General features: G+C 44.4%; 1 protein-coding gene and 1 long non-coding RNA gene across 3 annotated transcripts in view; one reads left to right on the top strand and one right to left on the bottom strand.

The window, feature by feature from the left end:
• LOC121598398 (homeobox protein unc-4-like) overlaps positions 1 to 21,725 on the bottom strand; it is a 59,780-nt gene that overhangs the window by 13,377 nt on the left and 24,678 nt on the right. For both annotated transcript variants that reach the window (XM_041925188.1, XM_041925187.1), the window contains exons 2-4: positions 17,005 to 17,058; positions 8,866 to 8,950; positions 8,670 to 8,796 (exon numbers count right to left, since the gene is read on the bottom strand). In XM_041925188.1, coding sequence (XP_041781122.1) covers positions 8,670 to 8,796; positions 8,866 to 8,950; positions 17,005 to 17,058 — 266 coding nt within the window. The remainder of the gene's footprint in view (positions 1 to 8,669; positions 8,797 to 8,865; positions 8,951 to 17,004; positions 17,059 to 21,725) is intronic.
• LOC121598404 lies at positions 15,708 to 17,690 on the top strand. Its single transcript, XR_006005549.1, has 2 exons — positions 15,708 to 17,375; positions 17,440 to 17,690. It is a non-coding gene; the product is annotated as an uncharacterized LOC121598404 (long non-coding RNA).

Below are 21,725 nucleotides of genomic sequence, written 5' to 3' on the forward strand. Positions count from 1 at the left end.
CATCCGTTCTGTGGGAGAAAAGATCAAAGCCATGAGAGAAACTGCTGATTTATTGTAATATCCGCTTGTCATTTATGTGTGATTTAGGACTGACTTTGGACCAAAGCTTAACGTTTCACTTGCACATTGACAATATTGCTAGTAAGGTTTATAAATTATTAGGGTTTATGTATCGTCAAATTCGCGAATGCTATGATCTATTTTTACTAAAATAACTCTATGTTTATTTGGTGCGTTCAACTATTGAGTATTGTTCTATTATTTGGTTTGCGCATAGTGCTAATTGGGTAAAGAAGTTAGAAGCTGTTCAACGCAGATTTACTAGACTAGACTATGGACCGTTGTTTGTTATTAGGTCTTTAAACGCTTGAACATCGTCAAAAAGTAAATTTAAGTGTTTTTGTTAGCAAATTGATAAATAATTAATTGAATGAACCTTCTCTATTAGAAAAGCTTTACATTTGTGCACCTGTAAGAACACTTCGATCGCGGGAATTAACTCTATATCGTACCTAGACGCATACTTTATGGATCTAACGATCCTTTATTATCAATGGCAAGGCAATTTAACGACTGGAATGGCCATTTTGATTTTAATCTCTCAAATGATTCGTATAAGTTGAGCCTTCTATTACTGTTCAATTTTGGTGATAATAGTCTGAAGCTTAACAATAAGTTAGATTAAAAAGTTGTCGTAGCACAAACATGCAGGACATTTATTTATGAATTTAATAAATAAATAACATAAATAAATAATGGTAATTCTCAGCTATTGCCGTAAAAAATACTTTAACGAGAAGCAACTCCAATTTCAACTAGAGTTGAACTACGAATTAGCACGTTGTCATCACTCATACGCTACCGATTTAACCACGAAGTCACCACCAGGGCTAACTGCGTCTAATTGCACTTTTATGTTCACATCAAGTCACTCGGGTTGATATAGTTGCTATCGGAAACAAGCATTTTACTGCCAAACATACAATTTAGCATTTTTAAAACGAAAATAAGTAAAACAGTAAAAGAAAGAAGTTAATTTCAATTAAAAAAACACCATCGTTAAATATCGTTCTCTGTTCATTTTATAGCTTCCGTTTATTTTCCACCAAACAACTATTCTCCAACAATGGCACACCTTTTTGCTTTCCGCGCGAACTGCAAACATTTCGCATCCACGTTTGGATGCATTTCATTGGCATGAGCAACACAATTGCCAGCGAATCAATCAGCACCTCTTTCCGGTACCTCAACCGGCAAGTAAGTGAGCAGTGAAAAGCTTTTTGCTGCTGCTTCTTTCTCAGTCTCTTTCCTTCTCCCTCTACCGCCATTGCTTCCTTTCGTTTACTAAAGTGTCTCCCACTTTGTGCCTCTTTGTGACGATGATTGAAAACCAATTTATTGCTTCGCCAATTGTTGCCCCCCTTTGCGTATTTTGCTTCCCCTTGGAATAGACGTAGGAAAATACGCTGATCGCGCTGGCTACGAACGTTGGCGCTGTGGATGAGATGCAAACCTTTCGGTGTCAGGTGTAACGCGTCAGCTGCCCTTTTAAAAGGCACGCCGGAAAAGCGGAAAATTTAAACCCCCTTCTCGCCCCCCCCCCCACAAGTAGGTGTAGTTTGAATGGCGCGACATCGGGCAAAAGGAGAAAGCAGCAAAAAAGCAGCGAACCAAAGTGTTACAAACGAATGTAAATGTTTTCCGTTTTCCGAACGCGAAGTGGTAGTCTGCAGGCTCAAATTTCATCCACTTTCGTAGGAGAAGAAAAACGGTAACGCAACACACACCGACATTACCCTTCCGTAAGCGATCTTCCACGATCGCGCTTGGTTGCTGCTCTGGCTTTTTTAGTGCCCAAAGTGAAGTCGATGTTTTACATCATCACTAGACTAACGCTTCTTCCCACTAACAGACAGGGCTACCGTAGAGCGCTTTGTAGCGCTTTGGAATGTTGCCTTCAAAACCGGCAAAACGTTTGAAAACATCACACAGCCTCGAATCTGGTTCGAACTGTGTGTGTGTGTGCACGCGCGCGGGAGCAGAATAATTATTAGGCACGCAGCACCCGATCGATCGTGCCCAATCGGTGAACGATCGAAACGATCTATGTCGGGTGTCTATTTATTATTTGCCCAATCTGTGCGTGGGACAGTAGGGGTTAATTATCGTCAAACACTCCTTCGGGGGGGAAGAAACGTGCAACATCCCGCAACAGTAAAATGGCCCAAAAGATCGTGCCGAAGGAAGTTTAAAGATGAGTTTTATTATTTCAATACCTGACTCACCGTGTTCGACCGTTGCTGCTGCTGCTGTCTCATTCTTCACCGAGCCGGCGAGGAACAGTTCAATATCACCAATTTGAGAACTGACAATTGATTATTGTATCAACGCCGTTCCCCCACGGCACGAGCAGTTAACGCTTCCCACTACATTCTTCCTCCCTCAAGCCCGCAAGAATGGTTGTTGAGTTGTCTGTTTACCTAACTTGAGAAGCTTGCCCTTTTTTTCTGCTTCATCTTTTTCTTCTTTTGTGCCCTGCTTCTACTCCATCCTTTCCTGGGAGTACGGTGCGCGGCCAAAGTTTGCTTAACCCGGGCCCGGTACCGATATCTTTTGCCTCGGCCGGGGTACGGTAATCGCTTGATCGCGCCCGAGCAGAGCTCGAAAGCTCACACGGTACTCAAGGAGTTGTGCAACAATGAAACAAGCCTTGACGGGAGATAGAGCAGCGGGGCAGCACACACAGAGAGAGAGGGTTGCCGCCTGAAGTGGCCAACATCAACCACCATCCCTCGCGCACTCGTGTCAGTTCTACATTTCGCCGCACTTAAGCCCCAAAGCCGGTATCAATTTTGTTTCCAACCTCGCCGCGCCGCGTCAGTTTTAAAACCCGCCGGTCCCGAGCCAGCTCGAAAAAAAAAACAGCGCCTCATTGTTATTGTAATAAATTGAAAAATAGAATTAACCGCCGCAAGAAAGCGTACGCAGCACAGCACGAGGAAGGAGCGAGGGCTCGCACAGTGACCACAGTGATGAAGCAGATGCCGCGCGGCCTGTTTCGCGTCCAAAACCGGACCGAGGAAGGAGTGCTCGTCCAGGGGCAAAACTTGTGGATTAAAAATAATAATAACAATAATGGGGTGCTGTTATGTACAAGAAAGAGCGAGCGGGCAGCAAAAAAAAAGAAAAAAAAAAGAAGCCGAGCAACACGGCCGCCCCATCAAACATGATCATCACGATCATCAGCAGTAATAACAAGAAGCACTTGTGATCTTACCTGCACCCCTGCATGCACCCCAGAGGGAATGTGTTGGCAAATGTGTTGATTGAGCCCCGGGGTGGGGTGGGCAGAAAACAAGACACAAGAGGAAAAAAAAAACAAGCGTGAAAATGAAGGGATGAATTCATCCCCGCGGCCCCTTTAGATATAAGCCGTGAGGGGGGGGGGGTGCTTTTCTTATGCACACTGCTACACATATAAACACGCTCGAATTAAGAGAGAGAGAAAAAAGAAGCTGCTGCTGCTGCATGGGCACAAAATGACGACAGGCGGAAGGAGCTTAATCATCGTCCTTAGCGCGGGCGCACACACACACACACACGGCCCGACAATTGGCCTCGACCGTTGAACACGAGGATGGGTGAGAACACGGCCACGCTGCACCGAAGAAGGTCATAAAGCCATCGCCAGCGGCCCGTCGCTGCTTAAGTGGTCAAGTTGCGTGAAAAGCTTGCGGCGCTCTGCGAAGGGTGGTTCGGGCCCGGTTGTGCCTGGCCAGAGCTGCTACTCGAGCGGATTATGTGTGCCGCCGGTGCGATGAGAAATGTGTAAACAAACGCAACCGGGCCGGGTGAAAGAACAAGCTTTTGTGTGTGTGTGTTGCTGCTGTTAGAATGACGGACGAGTGAAGACGAAAGGAATAGAGTGGGCGCGGGCACAATTCATCGCCGAGCGGGCGGCCACATAAACACGTGTTAACTAACTTGTTTGCATTCTAACATGTTTCATTATCATTATTATACGGCTGGGACGGGATTGGGATCAGTCGACGTCATTTGGCCGCGGCGCACAACTACACACGAACGCCACTTCATTAGAGCGCGAGAAGTGAAACGAAACGCAGTGTGAGCAAGTGAGTCAGAGATCTAATTGCACAGCAGAAGGCCCTCTCACCCACTGCAGCTCACTATCGAATGATTAGGCGATATTTTTCACCATTTTTTGTGTGTTTTGTTTTGTTCGGAGCGCCTCCATCATCGCTACGCTCCACGCGGCGATGGCGGCTTCCGATTAGAGTTGGCGGCAATGGCAGTGGCGGCCCCGGTTACGGATCGGGGCTTTTGCGGGATGATTGCCGCTTTTGGAAGCAGGTTTTTATAGGTTAGATTTGCATTTGTGCAAGGTTTGTGCAGCTATCAAGATACAATTGAAGCTCGTTTGAGTGACGTACTGCAGCTTAATTATAAGGTATCATCATGGGCTGTGCAGGAAAGGAGTTTGTAGTTAGATATTTAAAAAAATGCACCATTGTCTTAAAGAATAATTCGGAGTCACAATGAAGATTATACGCAACGTTTTTGATGAGCGATCTGATTCCCGAACGGAGATTTGCAATTGAAAGACATTGCTGTTTCATGTTGAGGAAGTTGCTTAAAAATTGCTCAAGTTGTCCAACTATGCATGGGTTTAACAAAGAGGAAGTGCTCACAGAGTCACTGAGGGTGATCTGCAGGAATGAATAAGTAAGGCAAGATCCGCACTGCAATGCACTTAGATGAGTATGGGCCGCTTGGATGATTCGCTTTCTACATATGTAACATTTCATTTTGTGTTATAAAGTCTACTCTACCCTGAATAAATCTTATAGGCCAAATGTACCAATAGTGGTGCAATTTGTAGTGGTACAGATGTGTTTTAATGGATTTAAAGTGTCAGGAAGGATAATTTCTGAATATTTGACAACTTAGCAATTGGAATATGTTTTATCTTCGCAATCATAACCATTTTTACCATGAAACACATCAAATTTAACAAAAAATACACATCTTTGTGACTGCATTGTTGTACCTATAATGGTGGTATGGTTCCTATAGTCGTCGTTTTGTGTTCCTATAGTGGTGGTAAACAAAGATACCTCCAAAACAGTGTATAATATCAATGAAATTTAGTTTGGAAGCTGTTTTCGTATGAATAGCTAGGATTGCTGCCATAATAATGATATCCTGCGTAAATTGATCGTAAAAATGTATAAATTTGGTTGATGAAAATATTGACTAAAGTACTGAATAACACCATTCGTCATCCCACCCCGGAAGAGTGTGCTTGATTTGAAGTCAATTTTTCATTCAGCTAAATAAGCGATTTTTGACCTTTTTTTGGTAAATTGCTTACAGAAAACTCATTTCTGTTGCCTAATTTAGTAAAATCAGTACGAAATTTCAAAAATATCCTCGAAAAAAATGTAAAATGACTTGTTTTTATTGATTTTATAACTAAGACCACTATAGGAACATGCTTGTTTTATGTACTTATAATGGCACTATGGTAAAAACACTTAAAAATGCATAAATATGGTCATAAGGCAAATACTTTTAGTAAAACAATAACATTTCATAACATTTATGTTGAAAAACGAGTAATTTTGTGGTTATATGGTCAGTTAGAACGTTTATAGAAATATGAGTTTCGTTATGAAATCTTAAGGATTTTGGAAAAATGTCGACACTTTTCACAAAATAATGGATTAAAAATAAGTAACGAAATGGCCCCATTTATCTTTAAACCCCTTTGTAAAAGGCTAAAGAACATTTCACACTAGCATAAATAACTTAATTACTTTTAATTTGCCGTATGGACCGCATTTTAGTGCAATACCACCACTATTGGTACTAGCACCACTATAGGTACATTTACCCTAAGAGATCTTGAAAGCGAATTATGCCAGATATTATATCTCAGGTGGCTCATGACTTCAATTCATTGTTATTGAAAGCAATACAACTTAGAAACTTTGCATGTTGCCAACCTGTAAATCTGAAAGAATGTGACTTCCGAGAGCAGGCACTAATTATAAATTCGAAAAAAATATCTAAACGTCCCAAACATATGTAGAACAACAACGAAATCCACAATTACGTCAACTGAATCAGCTTTTTTTTACTGGTTTGATGCAACGGAGAAATGGTACCGAAAATGTCGATATATTTAACCAAAATGACAAAATTGAACGAGACGTTGGCGGTAGTTCTTAAAGCAACGTCAAACAGTTGTAAGTGATCTTTAATAAATTGTAATACCAATAAACATTGTAAAATATCTTCACTAACCTTTACAATGCCATCTTTTTCAAATCCTTAAAAGTATGTTATAAATCTGTTTATTATATTCTTTCGCAAAATTTGGTAAAACAAATAAATAACTAAAACTAGTCATTTGAATACATTCAAAGCCAAAACAAATAAAAACAAAAACACTCAATCACATCAGCTCCTCATCAAAATGCACTACAAACTCAGCCAAGCGAAAATTTGGCTAAATGCATATAAAATGTATAAAGATTCCTCATTGTAATGTATAAGTTAGTTTGAGTTTAATCACCACAAGCTCCCCATCATCCAACGGCAAACCTAATAAACATCTTTAACAACATTAAACCCAAAAGAGCAATAACTTTAACAGGTCAGTCCACTATCCAAAATTAGATGCCCATTTTCCATCAACCAGCAGCCATTATTTAACTGCACACAGCTACTAACTCGAGCCACAAATTTAAACCAATCCCGTGCACATCGAACGGGGGCTTACCCCCTCCCCCCCCCCCCTTGGGATGATAAATTCAATTTATTTATCCACTGTCAGCTTTAATTTGGCCTTCCCACAATTTGCACAAACGGGGCTGGCTCATTGCCGATAAATAGGTTTGCCAAAAACAAACAACAAGCACGGAGAGGCAACCCTGGGCACAAGCTACTTTAAACTTATTCTGTTATCCAATTCCCGCATTTCTCCTGTCCGGGGCCACTCCTCGTCCGGGATTGTAACTCTGTTGGATCCCTGTGGAGCCAACAAACTCCATTTCGCCTGTTTAGCGCATCCTAAATTTTATCTACTCCATTAACCAATAAGCTTCAACGTAAACAATCGGAACGAGCGTGTGCTTTGCTCTGTGTGTGTGTGTGTGTGTGTGTGTGTGTTTGAGGGTTTGGTGGATGATAGATTCCCCTCCACGCTGGTGTGCTATTTTATCGGATCATATTTTACGAGTCATCGACCACGCGTCTGACGCGTTGGTGTCGCCAGCCAGCCAGCCAGCAAACCGTCCCAGCCTGATTATAATACTGCGCAAGACGGCAAATAATGGTCGTTTAATTCAATTTTTGCACCCACTTTTCAGCTACAATGTTTTATCGCGAGGAGCGCGAGCCACGCTGTTTGACGGTGTGGTTTAAAATTGATCGATTTTTGTTTAGCTTTTACCTAGAGAACAATATCATTTTCTGTTTTATTTAAAAAACAATTTCAAAATACAAAAACCAGTTATTCTAATTCTACCCTTGCTATTCTAACAGACATGATAAAACGTTTAATTAAAGCACAGCTTTTGTGTAGCGGCGAAACTCCAAAACATAGTAAGCATCGACCGAAAGCGAACAAGCATGCGCCTACTGGCCCGGGGATTACAGATTCTCGCCCAAGTGTCCGCACACCCACTCGGCAAACTTGCTTTATCCCTTCCCTGTTTGTCGGTCGCGTGCACATAGGACACGATGTTGTGGCCAACCTCCCCGGTCGCACCGTAGTACACCCTCCCCCCCCCCCCCCCCCCCGCCCGTTAGCAACTCAACGCGACCACTCCCGCGGTTGTCAATTTTGTTGGGTTCATAATTTGATAATGTTTATAATAGAATAATTTATACATTGTTTGCAGACTGTCATCGTGCCCGGTGGTGCGCTTTGCGCCTTTTGCCATTTTGCCGAGGGGTTGCATGATGCACACACACAGACAGACACACAGGCACACAACGGGACCTTAAATCTGCTGCTAAATGAATTATAAAACGTTTCACCGTGATTTAGTGATACGAGCGGCCGTTGTTTCCCCCTTTCTGGGAGTGGGATTGGGGGTCCCTTTCTCTTCGGTGTCATTTTTTTGCCTTTTTTGTCCACCACTGTGTTGCGTGGTGGTGGGTTTGTAGTGATTCGTACATTTGTGGCTCGGTGGAAAACGAGCAGCCAGTTTGTTGTCTTTTTTTACTGTTGTTGTTCTGTTGCAAGCGTACGATTTTTTATTGCATTCGATGGAGAGTTTTGCTACATTTCATTCCCATTTGCCAACGCGCCATTTGGACACACGCGCGCGCTGCGGCACGTTCTTTGCTGCGGCAAATTTAATTATCGTTTGCTATGAACTGTAAACCTGAAGCCTGATCCATAGAGGAGCGGGGGTGACCGACGGTGCGATTTAAAACGGCACATAATATGCCATTATTTTTGATTTGGTGACGAGGTTTTGGCGAACCATTGGGCGCACACGCAAAAAAAATCGAGTCAAACTAAGGGAAGCATTTAATGTAATTTGAGGCGATATTTGTGTGTATTTTCGTTACTACTACAGCTACTTTCTTAAGAGTGAAATAATCAAATTCAGCAATGGAAAAAAAAAACTTACTTGTATCCTGTCCTCTGGGAGATCCGTTTTGAGGGAAAGCATTTCCCGGGCGTACACATCCGGATAGTGCGCTTCCTTGAAGGCCTTCTCGAGCTCGTCCAGTTGGTAGCTGGTAAATATCGTTCGACTGAGAAACAAAAAAAACCCAAGATGAATGCAAAGGAGCGAGCCGGCAAAGCCTACTACTGTGCCTTACCTGTGTCTTCGTTTCTTCTTCTTCTTCTTTCCATAACTATTTAGTCCGTCGATGGTAAAGTCTTTGCTGGAGTCTACACCACCACCTAGAGAGAGAGAGAGAGAGAGAGAGAGAGAGAGAGAGAGAGAACGAGAGAAGAGAAAGGATTAATAAAACATGCAAAATGGCACTCATCCAATTAATGTCCGAGCGGTTTCGGAGAGTCGGATTAGTAAACTTTGCTCCAACACGCACACACACATTCCAGTTTGAACCGTTTGAAGCCATTTTGTGCCGACAAAGGGAGCCCGCTTTAATTCACACTTTATATATCAATCACTTACAGCCGATCAAACACCAGCCGATAAGCGGGAAAAATGCTTCTCTCGTCCGGTGTGTGTGTGTGTGTGTTTGCAAATGGGTGGCACTCTAATTACGGCAAGAAGTCTACGTAGAGGGCTCACCAGAGAGCTCCAACGACGACCACGACGACGGGCACACCCTGCCACCGCCAAAGGCTCGAGTGCCTTCTTGAGAACCGTTTGCCTTCTCTCTCTCTCCGGCTCGACTAGCTAATTTCAGGCACCGAAAACCATCCACACTTCCACTACTACTACCACCACGATGGTCTCGGTCAGTTTTGGTTTGTGTGTTTGGTCAGTTTAAGTCTCGCGCGCGGCAACCCCTTCACGGCGGCGCTCTGTACAGCACAAAGTGGGAAGCATCGGGGCCCGATAGTGATCTGCGGACGACGTCTTTGATTTTCCTTCCCCTCATTATATCTCAAGCAGCTGCTCCAGAGTCGATGATGGGTCGGTCGGTCGGTCGGCCGGCCTTTGGCGGCTTTCGAGCTGCCGCCGCCGCTGCTGTGCGAAACCACGTGGTGAGAAAATCGCTCCACACGTATGTGTGTGTGTGTGCCGTTGTGGCTTTGAACCGATGCCGAAAGTGGCGCGGCCGAAAGATACTCGACCAAGTGGCACTTCAGTGCTCCCCAATAGGAAAATTCCAAACGATTTTTGTTTCGCTTTCGGTTTGGTTCGGTTTTCGTACCTAATTGGAGGCATCTTCAGGGTGCAAGCAACCAAACACGTACACGTACGGGGAACTGCCGGTAGGTTCCCTGGGCCTGGGTGGGCTTCGAGTGGGGCGCTGGAGCTTTAATGGGGCAGCGTTTAACTGAAAATCCGACACGGGGAAAAGCATAAACAAACTTTTGCCGCCGTTTTTTCAACATTTTTTTCCGTACGTTGGGTGAGTGTGTGAGAAGACCCCAAAATAGGCCGCCCAAAAATAAAACAGGGATTCTAGTGAAACGAATCAAAACGCTCCCGCTGGCATGTGGTCGGGGAGGCAAGGTTGCAAAAAAAGGGTTTCGCTCGAGGATTCCTGGTGGTAAATCATAGTTAATATTGGATGAAGCGATGAAATTGTTTCGATCACAACAGGATCATCATGGTCTTCTTTATTATGTTTTTTGGAACCATTTACAAGCCTGCCCCCTTCCCTTCCCGACATCACGTTCTATACGAACGAATCATTAATATTGGAAACGAGAATTCCCCGAACTCGGAGTCACTTCATTTCACTTCCACTTTACGGTCGGGGATGGGGAACTGTCACCCCAGACCACTCTATCGCGTACGGGTGGTCAACACTTCCACACCGATGGGACGCTCACTCACTGTCTGTCTGTATCCCTATCCTGTGTCCCTATCTGTCGCCTGTTTACACACGCTCAGCAACCCATCATCAACACCCCAGCTCGTGTTTACTGCCCTACACCTTTTCCCGGGGCTGCCCGCACGCGACGCACGGCGTCGGCAGCAGCCCTCTCTCTATCTCTCTCCAGGGTGCTATAATTGCTCCCTAATTGATTATTTTGCTCTTCATCATCGTATTGTAACAAAATAAAATATCATGTTACCGAAACGGTGGCCCCTGCTTTTGGGTTCGGCTCTACCCCGGCTTTCGCCGTTGCTCGCGCATCGGAAGCGCGCGGGCCCTGCTGCGTGTTTGCGCGCGTACGTAAAGCGCAACACACACACACACACATTCTCTTTCTCGGTCGTAGCTGTCACCTTTGGGACGACACTGATGATGATGGTGAATGTTGCTGTCGGTGGTGGTGCATGGTGTGATTATTTTTATTGTTGTTTTAATCAATCCGGTAAATGATTTTTCCTCTCTCTCTCTTTCTACCCTCATGCCTCGTTGGTGATGTCACACTTGCGGGGTGTATATTGTGTTTGTTTTTTTCTTCTTCGGGCAACTGTTATTGCTGTGACCATTAAACACCTTGTTTAACGTTTGCTGCGCATTGGTTAATGGATTAGCTGTAGAGTGCAAATACACTTGCTGGGGGGGGAACATTGTGGAAATGCGGGGAAAGCAGTAAACAAATTTCGAACTCAAAGTGAAGTGCACGGTAAGAGTGAACATTCCCCATAGGATAGTATTACAATCATTACAACGGGAATTTAATATGCAATTGAACAAACAAAAGGGTTAATATTGTTTGGTGATTTAATTAGAGTATGGAGTATTGATTTAAATGTAGTAGTACCTGTATTGTTGGCACACTTTTTTCAGGCAAATGTGGTGCTTCTTGTGGTGGAAAAAATGCAAAAAAAGGTTTGCTACAAGTGTACATTGTGTATTGGTCCTGTAGCGATGTCGCTGCCAGCAGGGCAGTCTAATAATATTAATCACTATTTGCGTTAAATAGTTGTTAAAACATGCCTTTACACTTAGGGATTACTTCTGACTTTCCCAAATCAGCCAGCAAGTTTAGAGCAGAAAAATAAGCGTAAACTTGGAGACATTTGAACGAATATTCCACAATAAATTGGTATATTCACTCAATAAATACAAGCCCTTCGTTCATATCCTCATTTTAAAATAGAAGAATTTCTCTTCAAAATAATAAAAAACAAATCAAAACAGTTGGAGGAGGCAATAATTAAAGCAAAAGTGGCGAAAATCATAAAACATAAATTGATTTGCAACAAGATAAAAAAAAAAAACAGTTTGAATCTGTATTTCCCTTAGAATATAAGATTATCGAAAGAGAGAGAGTTCGAATTGGAAAAACAAATAGCAAATATATGGATAAATTAAAGTGGTTTATTGCAAATTGTACATCTGAACATCTATTTATAAATATAGAAGGTATCTTCGTACCAACTTCTCGTCCTCTTTCGTCCCTTCTACTATCTTTTCCCACTTAATTTCCCTACCTAAGCTACAAAATCAACTGTTCGCCTCGTTCCCTGCCAGCTGGTCAAGTGTGTGTTGCTCAACAGTGTGTGTGTGTGTGTGTAACAACACCACCCAATGCAAACACACCGCAGACACCCTTGAATTGTAGCAAATTCGCGCCGCTTGATCCTGTGCACGGAAACCCCTTTCGCGCAACGAAAATTGACTATTTTCCGCATCATCCCTATTACGTGTGCGTGCGTGTCTAGCTGTGTCTGAACCCCAAATGACCTGTTTTGCTTGCGACTTTAGCGAGAATGTGTGTGCGTGTGTGTGCGTGTGCGTGTGTCCCTGTGGTATGTCTGCAGTGAAGCGAAACGGGAAGGGAGTGAGGTGAAAGTGAATGATATTTCACTATTTAGACACACGTATGCGTTCCTGGGCGGGAGGATGTGTATTCCGCATTCCAAAGCCGACACTAAATCGCCCTGGTTCCTGGTACCACATCCCATGTGTGTGCATCCCATGCACGAGCAAAACACATCCGTACGTGCGAAGGAAATTTATTTAATTTGTCTTTGACTCCCTTTGCCTCCGCTACCACCACGAGAGTCATGTAAAATGGCTAAGAATTTTACCAATTTCGTTTTATTAGTTCGTTTTAAGGTAAATTAATTAATTTTCCTGCATGTGTGCGTACACACACACACACACTTACACATGGTGTGGTACTACCAGGACAGAGTTTTGGTCCTTCGGTCGGTGTGTGAATGTCTGCGCACATAAATTGGTACGATTGTTTCGCTACGCAACATGTCCCCGCGGCACTTAATGGGGGGAGCCCGTGCTTTGCGTCTTTACATGCGTATGAGAGCATGCGTGTGTATGTGGAGTGGAAAACGTTATTTACGGTTCGATTAGTTACGAGTCTTAATAACGCGCATCCATCGGGTTGGAACTTGACGACGGCGTGAAAGGGAAGAAAAATTGACCGTAAAATAGTGACTTCCCGGCGCAAACAACATTCCACACTGAAACGGCAATAAACAGTCGACGTAGTTTCATGCATGCTATTCTTGTGTGAGACTGTTTTAATTGTTTTCCGTTTTGCAAAAATGTACAAAGCAAAAACCCACAGAAATAATTGATTTAATAAAACCAACTCATCCAATTTGCCTTTGGGCGAAAGAACGTCCATAATACTCGCTTCCCTAACGAGCTATTTACCTTCAATACCGCAAACAGCAGCGCTGTATTTATTGTCCATTTCCTTGCTCTCTCGCCCTGCTCTGTTGGTTGGATGCACACAATTCACCATTCAATCCTTACAACTTCTCTCCGCTACAACACATGTTTGGACAATACTTATACACCAAAAAAAAAAAAAAAAAGGAAACACATCATCCCTACATACCAAAGGGCCACGTGGGAAGAATAAAAGACGATGACGACAGTAAAAGAAAAAAAAACGGCAGGATCTTAGCTGCGATTTGCACACCGCACAGCCATGCAGCCAGCCAGCTAGAACGGATCCTCGGTTGTTGGAATGTTGGAGGATGATGGATCCGTTTACCTTTTGCTATGAAGTGCGCTTGACAAGGAGTCTCCAAATAAATGCAAAATACCCCCTGGCATTGTCCGGACAATGCGAACACGGGGCAGAAGAGAGCTGTTTACCCAGGCGCGCACATTACCCCCGCGAACATCTCCATCCAGTGCCACATCCGGTTCAGCGCGCGTGAGTTACGGCGAACAGGTGAGAAAGAATGGCGGCGTGTTTCCTCCGTGGAATGGCCGGTGTATGCCCAATTTTGGACAAATATTTCTTCGATACCCTTCGTCCTTTTGGGATAACAAAGAGGGGGGGTGGGGGGGGGCACAAAAAGAAGAAAAAAAAACAACCAGGGAACGAAGAATAGGGTTGCGTGCTGTAGTGTTGTTGTTCCATTTTGTGCTTGAGGTTTTTGCACGATTGTTGCACGCGTGGAATGTGGAACGCGCTGAAGGTGGTCGGGTAATCCTGCTTAAGAGCATCGATCCGAAATTGGGTGTCACTTTGGTCTGCTGTACCGTTGCAAGGAGCGGCTAGTGGTAGTCTTTTGCTGGTACGATTACACTTGTAAACCCTACTACTGTTGGGGGGACAGAGAGTTGAACATGATAGGCGATTGGGATGACACCCCAGTGCGTGGCCGAGTATGTGGTCGCAAATGGCAATACTTGTTCAAGAGAGTGAGAGAGAGAGAGGGTGTGTGTGTCCTTGGTAGTCTTTTTTCACAGTCTTTTTTTGCTTCTTAGAGTTGGGTCCGATTTGACGAACCGGTTGTGGTGAATGGGATTTGGTGAAAGGGGGTTTAAGATGTGTGAAAAAAATGGAAACACATCTTATCCTTCCCACAATGGGTATAATGCGATAGGTCTATTAGTGTAATTGTTGGGTTCTATTCAGTGGATTGCGACGATCTGGGAGTTATCCTTTTCCAATTGCCCGATTGTTATCAAAAGTTATGATATGATAAGGTCTTTTTTTAATATCATCTTCAAATAGCGTTAAGATCTTTTGTGTATGATATAGAGGAATTTCTGATACTAAGTAGTTTTGTTTATGTACGGAGTTTGACATTTGGTAGTAGAAATTATATTGGAGCTCCATACAAAAACACGCGTCAAACTTGCTTCAGATTTTCAGCTTCAAGGAAGCTAAATAATTGCAGGTATATTGTCAAGCGAAGCTCCCAATTGTTGAAATAGAGGCTTTACAATGTAATAAGATCAATAAAATTTATATAAAAGAGAGCAAACAACCTTAAAACGAGTTGGAGTTGTATGATTGTTTGAACAATGGGAAATTACTCAAAAATCAAAGCAATGGGAAATTACTATCAGTCTCGGGAAGGAAAATACATTTCGGATGATGTTTACTTCACTGACGAACACTTTCTTCATTAAAGCTTTCTAACTTAGCATCCCCCAATCCCCCAATTTTGTACTTTTTAGTTTCTTCGAAGTGGTCTGTAGGGTGAATTGAGATTTTAAAGTAGTAAGTAATTTTGTACTTTTTAGTTTCTTCGAAGTGGTCTATAGGGTGAATTGAGATTTTAATGTAATAAGTACTTCAAATTGAACCTTCCATTGCTTCCAATTTATACACATCATATGAGACATTTTTAAAGTCTTGAAATTTGCCTCAATACTTCAAAAATGTGCAAATCTTAACCACTGATTCCTTTAGCTTAATTTCTTTGCTTAATCTTCTCCCTAAACCATCGTCTTATTTCATTTCAATCCTACAACAAAAATCCCCAAATCTCTTCGCAGATGAAAGTCGCTTTCCGAAGCAGTGCGTCTGGTGGAAGGTTTCACGCCTCCACACGCGCTCAGCAAACAAAAATGCTTTTTCACGCGTTTTCTCTCCTCGGGATGCCATCCCAGCTCCAAACCGGTACCGTTTGGTAAACACAATACGCACATCAACGCCCCCCAAAAACCCTGCAGTGAGGGTTGGTAGATAATTTAATTTAGCTGTCACCGCTTTAAACAACTGAACCGTCTCCAAACCGAATCCACACACACCAACACACACAACGAATACAGTCGTGCGTATTTGAAAGCAGGGACTCCCATTTTAAGTCGATCGCCCCTGTGGAGCAAGTAGGCTTTGAGGTGAGTTGGGAGCATTCGCTCGGTACAGAGCACGTCATAAAAACTCAGCAGGCAGGTAGGGATTTATTTCCCTGGTGTGAGTGGTGGAAAAAAGGGGTTTTGCTTGAGGCACATAAAAAACCGGGCAGCCATGTTTGGTTCCGAACGAGTGGCAAAACGAGCAAAACGAAGAAGAAAGCTCTGTGGCACAAGGTGTTTTTCCATTTTCTATTTTCTAGCACGCGAAAATTTGCTCTCTTGAAACCAAACCAATTATCGCATTGTTGGTGGTACGTGCACCTTGCCAGTGGATTTCGTTTCGTGCTCCGGGGGCAGATTGCCGAGATGGAGAGGGCGCACAGCCAAAAGCAAACCAGTGTCCGCCACCTTCCCTTCCCGGGCCCGCTCCCACACGTTTACTTCATTGTGCACGAAATGAGATTAAAATATCAGAACGTACTTTACGATACGCTTTATGTACCGAAATCTTCCGCACACAGCCCAACGTACAACGCTGCCCGAAGCAAGCGCCGCACATTAAATAAGCAGAAGAGATGAACGCACCGAGTGAGGTGGTGAAGAGAAAGGAGCGCTGCAAGGCAAACAAGGGGCGAGCAGAAAAGTCACAAAGTGACTGACTGAAACGGTACTGGTACGGTACATAATGCAGCCCACCAAACATAGGACAGAAAGCACAAAAATCCCAAAAAGTCCTCCGTGCAAACTAACTTCTGCTGCTTCTGGAGGGTCTGCGGAGGGTGCAACCGGGGAAGTAGAAGAGAAAAAAAATACATAAATGGCTGTTAACACACACCACCTTATGCTGTGTGGGTGTATGCGTGGGGGGAGAGAGAGTGTATACGATGATTCTTGCGCATGATCAGGACTGCCCTGTGCCGGAGCCGCAAAAGCAACGAACAGCCCGCGGGTGTTGGTGATTGGTGCTCCTCAATTCTGTCCACCACCCCCAGGAGACCGAACCGAATGGATCCCGACTGGTTGCAAAATTAGTCAATTTCGGCAACAGATTTAGGAAAGTCATCTGTACTGTACTCCACTGCCACAGTGAAGTCGTCGTCTCGGCGATCGTCTCCCCTACCAACAACAACAAAAAACTCTCTCCATTACTACATGGCGAACGGAACGACACTCCCGGGCGAAGAACACGAATGAAAATGCAAATTGAAATCGAACGATGCTTGTGCTGATGATGTTGATGACGACGACGATGATGATGATGGGAGGCAAGAGTATTCTTTTTTGCTTCTACCCGTGGGGAACATTTTCGATCTAGTACACTGTGAACGGCAAACTTACCCGGTAAGCACGCACCGCCACCACCGCCAAAGGTTGACTTTAAGTGTGTAAAATCTGCGAAAAAGAGAGAGAGAGAAAAGGGAAAGTGAGAGTGATGAGAAAGCGAAAAAAAGTGCCGTGACAGTGGTCCCCCGCACGAATCTCATTATTATTGAATTTAGTAATTTGCCATTAGACCGGAGAATGCTGGAATCGGGCGCGCATGTGAGAAGAGGTGACAAGGGGATATTATCGGCAATAGGAAGATTACCCGTTTCGGATGGAAAATTCTCGAGCCGTAGCAAAAGGAATTCGACCCCTTGGTAGACTGTTTAAGTGCAGACGAGTTTCATTTATTGATTGGATCGGAATGTTTGTGGAATCGAAGCGAGGTGAGTGTTTGGGCGTACAGCTCGCCTGCTTTGATGACGCTTTTCGAAGGATGCTTTCTTGTAGAAGCAAAAAAATCGGAGGAATAATTTAAGGTGAGCTTCAGAATAGTACAGGATTTACTGGATTGTGTGTACCGAGCGAAACTGGCGATACGGTGATATATAAATCCCTCACACTGCGTTCTGGAAATCAAACAAACAAGAGTTGGGTTTTGAAACTCAAGAAAACAAACCATTGTTTCGGGGCTGCTGGAAATGCCATTGATACCGGGTTTGGTGGAACTTCAAAATCAATAAACACACAAGCTTGCGGAATTGTTCCTTCACATTTCCCAACCGAGTGTGCCTCCTACGGCGACACTTCTCACACACACACTTTCACAATCAACCTATTGTGTTGTTGGATTGCGAAGATCTCGTAACTAAATACTAATCAATAGCCCCAAAATCGTCCCGGAAAGGGAAATTCATCAAGAACACAGATCTCTCTCTCTCTCTCTCTCTCTCTCTAAGCGCTCGCGCCACATTCCGTTTGTGGTGAAGAAATTCTCGAAAAAGAAAGCTGCGTTTGTATTGTGAGGATAATTTATCGCACCGTTGGAACAGCAGGAAAACGCGTTGAAAAGCGAAAGCGAAAAAGGTAACCAGGCATCAAATATCAATTTCCCCGTGCCCTTCTGTGTGGTTGAGCAGCGGATATCATCTTCCAATCAAGCAATTAGGCAGAACCATTGAAATCGTATCGAATTACGGGCAGAATTTTTGGCACACACAGAGAGAGAGAAAGAGAGAGGATTTGCTTCGCAGCGATTGTCAGCAACTGCAGTACAAGATCGATCGATGGCAAACGATGGTAGTAGGAAATTCTATCGCACTGCCTCAACGCCAAGATTCAGTAAGGACAGTTTTTTTTGGTACGCCTTTTCTCCTCGCATGACGATGCGGGATTTTGACGCTTTTTAACTCTTTGCCGAGTTCAAGAAGTTTGGCATTGTTCGGCTGTACATCGCATGCTGTACAGGCTCGTGTTCTCGCAGGGGGAAAAGGAAGAAGGTATCAAAATACTGCTGCATTTCAATTAAAAACTATCCTTTCTAGCCAACCCCCGGGTTGGCACACTGTCAAAGCAAACACACCCATACGCAAGCCTGGGGGAGAATTTGGGAACAGGAAGAGTGCAGGAAATAAGCAATTTCTTGTTGAGATGCGAGCTGATCCTCCCCGTAAAGCTGCAAGAACGCAGTGTAAAGCAGCAGTAGACAGCAGAAAAGCTTACATTTAACACAGCTCGGTGAAAACGGTGAGTAGAGTGAGCACTACAAATTGGGTTGCATAATTAAACATTGCAAGCATTTTAAATAAATGCATTGCCACACAAAGTTAGGACACGTTTCGGTCCAAAGCCCAACAGTAGCTTCACTCTAATTAGATATGTTAGCAGACCTTTTCACCTACTTCCTAATTGAATTTGATCCAGTCCAATTCGCTCGGATGTTTCGAGTCAGTTTACGAGGTCACGTAAATCACTACCGCGCCACGTTCTTCGTGCTGTTCCGACACCCCAAAACGGTCAAGTGAGGTTCGTAGAAAAGCGGCACAACGAAACCCGCACGCCGTTTTTGCCCGAGGACGAATCATGTGAATAAAACTTGCCTTTTCCCACCGTCCAGTAATGTAGCGTATCGGATTGCGCAGGTCAGCCGTTGGGCCTGCCACTACTACTACTACTACTACCAGCTGCCCAGGAACCTTGTGGCCTTCCCGAAAATGACACGCTCCTCCCTTCGTGCTGGTTATTTATCGGGCTCCACTTTTCGGTTGCCTGTTCTCTCCAGGACGCCAGCTACCGGGCACTTGCCTGGTGGAATCAATTCGGCTTGGCAACTTTAAGAACCAGAAAGCCAGAAACTGTATAAATTACTTGCCAATTCAATTCCGGAAACGAAACGGCGGTTATCTTGCCTACTGCCCCCCCCCCCCCCCCCCCCCCTTACTGCAAGGGGCCGTTTCGGAACGTAGATATCGCACAACTGTAGTTGCAGCGAGTTTTTCAAATTGAAAAGTGCCCAATTTGCAGTTGTTAGCTACAGATGAATTCCTCAAGGTGTAAAGAAACCTAGAAGTTACTCTAAAAGTATCATAATCACATTCACTGTACTTTTAGAGATTATTTTCACAATAAACCCTTCTAGCTCTATAGGCTCTCCAGTCTTCTGTCACCCGAACGGTGCTCTTCCCAACACTTTTCAACGTGCTGGTTGCGAAGTGTGCACACCGTTGGCCACGAACCGCCCACGGGCACGGATCGGAAAATCCAATTACGCGTTTGTCGATTTCCATTTCCTTGGCTCCATCATCATCTGCATCGCTCCGTCCGTCCGTTGTTTGGGGGCCGCCGCCGTTTGGGCGTGTGCGCCCAACTGTTGTTTCGTGCCTTTCCCATTGCAGCTCAACGTGCGACGATTGACGAAATGGACGCACGAGCGACAAATTGGTATGGCCACGTGCCGCGGCAGTGCCGTTGCTTTACCGCACCGCACCGACGCACTCCGACGATTGGCATTAGTCTGTGTTGCTTCGCAGAGAAGAATTTGATCGATTTTATCGCATTGTCAGCGACCGAACCTGGCCAATGTTAGCCGATGTCGATGGAGGATGGGATGAAGTTTTTCCCGTAATTGAGGTACGTTCCCCGAGGGCCTCGTGAGAGCGAAAACAGTCCACAGCAAGATTGACTTCTTGTGCGTCCACAAGTACACACCACAGCATACCGCTCCAACTTTGAGCGATTCCAACTGGTCCAACTGGGTGTCTTTTTTCCAAGGAATCTATGAAGATGTTTTGGAAGTTTGGTTCACATTTCGAAGAAAATCCACTCCAACCTGGGACCTGGGCAAAGCTGAAGTATAAGACATCCCGATCAAGAACAGAACGAGGAAGAACGCCACCTCGCAAAACGACAGCGGCTGGAACCAATCGGGACCCGTGGGCAAACCGACACCGGCGGAGAGTTTCGTCACACCCTTGTCGACACCCTCCTCCCTTGAAGAACCCCCCCCCCCCCCCCTTGTTCGGCTAGTTTTCGGAGAGTGGAATCGAGTAGGTAATTCGATGCCCTTCAACAAGGCGCCAGCTTTGTTTCGGAACTTGCTTTCAAGCCGTCCACACACGCTCACACGCGCACTGTTGTCTGTTTTGTGTGGTGAGGATGAGTGCGAGTGTGATGATTGTCTCTTCGAGACCACCGTTCCACCGGGATCGGATCTCACGGTATTCGTTTAAACGCCACTCTCAAAATCGAAACGGTCTGTCAACACAGTGCAAGAGCCTCGGGGGTCAGAGTGAAGTCAAAGAAGAAACTCTACTCTCGCCGACAACCTATCGCCTATCAACTACTTCACCGATCACTGAAGTGATCCACTCGGGCTTGTCGTGTGGGGAAGAACACAACATGCTACATCGGTATGTCCGGACCAAGACGCTTCGTTGGGTGTTCTAGGTTCGTGTTCTCGGAAAGGAAGGGGTAATGAAACGATCAAACCAGGATTAGAAGAGTATGGTCTCAATCACAATCGAGTTAATAGTTGTCGAACTGCACTCGAGCAAACGGTGCAATGGGGAATGCCTGATCGGCGCTGTACGTGTATGAGAAGGAAGGGGTTTAATAATGTGAAATGGTGAGTTCTTTCGCTATGGTATGGTATGAACGTTTTGCAAGACTTAACAACATACTCCTCATAGGTTCAACCTTTGTATGGATTGTGTCCTCAATGCGAAGGAATAGACTACGAATGTTTAATCAAAGAGGGTGAATAATAAGGAGTTCTAGAGCATCTTACATTATCTTGTTGAGAGATGTTCAACAGGATATTAGCGTACTAGCCTTAGAAGCTTTGAATAGTCAGAAATTAAAACTACAACAACTGGCTCACTCGATGCCATAAATTCTTCAAATCTTCCAGAGTTCCTGAATTATGCTTACATCTTCATATTCCTTTAAAAAAACGCTTCAAAGAAGAATGTCGTCCAATTTCTTCACGCTAAAGCACAGCAAAAAACTACCTCACAAAAAAAAGAGAAACATTTCCAATGTATCCCCACGCTAGCAGAAATATGCGCATGTCTGAGGACTTTCTTTTGATGATTCCGCTGCCAAAGCAAGCATACAGAGAGAGAGAAAAAGAGACCGCTCCTGGGCGTACTGCTGCCCCGGTTCAGCACGGGGCATAATCAAATCTATTCGATCCCATTCAGGGCAATTCTCGTAATCCTCAAGTGTGCCGGTAGATTTTCTTGATGGTGAAATTGCCAATTCATGTTTTATTCACCTTTTCTCTTCCTCGTGGGCTG

Source organism: Anopheles merus, chromosome 3L (assembly GCF_017562075.2).
Source record: "Anopheles merus strain MAF chromosome 3L, AmerM5.1, whole genome shotgun sequence".
Lineage (NCBI taxonomy): Eukaryota > Metazoa > Arthropoda > Insecta > Diptera > Culicidae > Anopheles > Anopheles merus.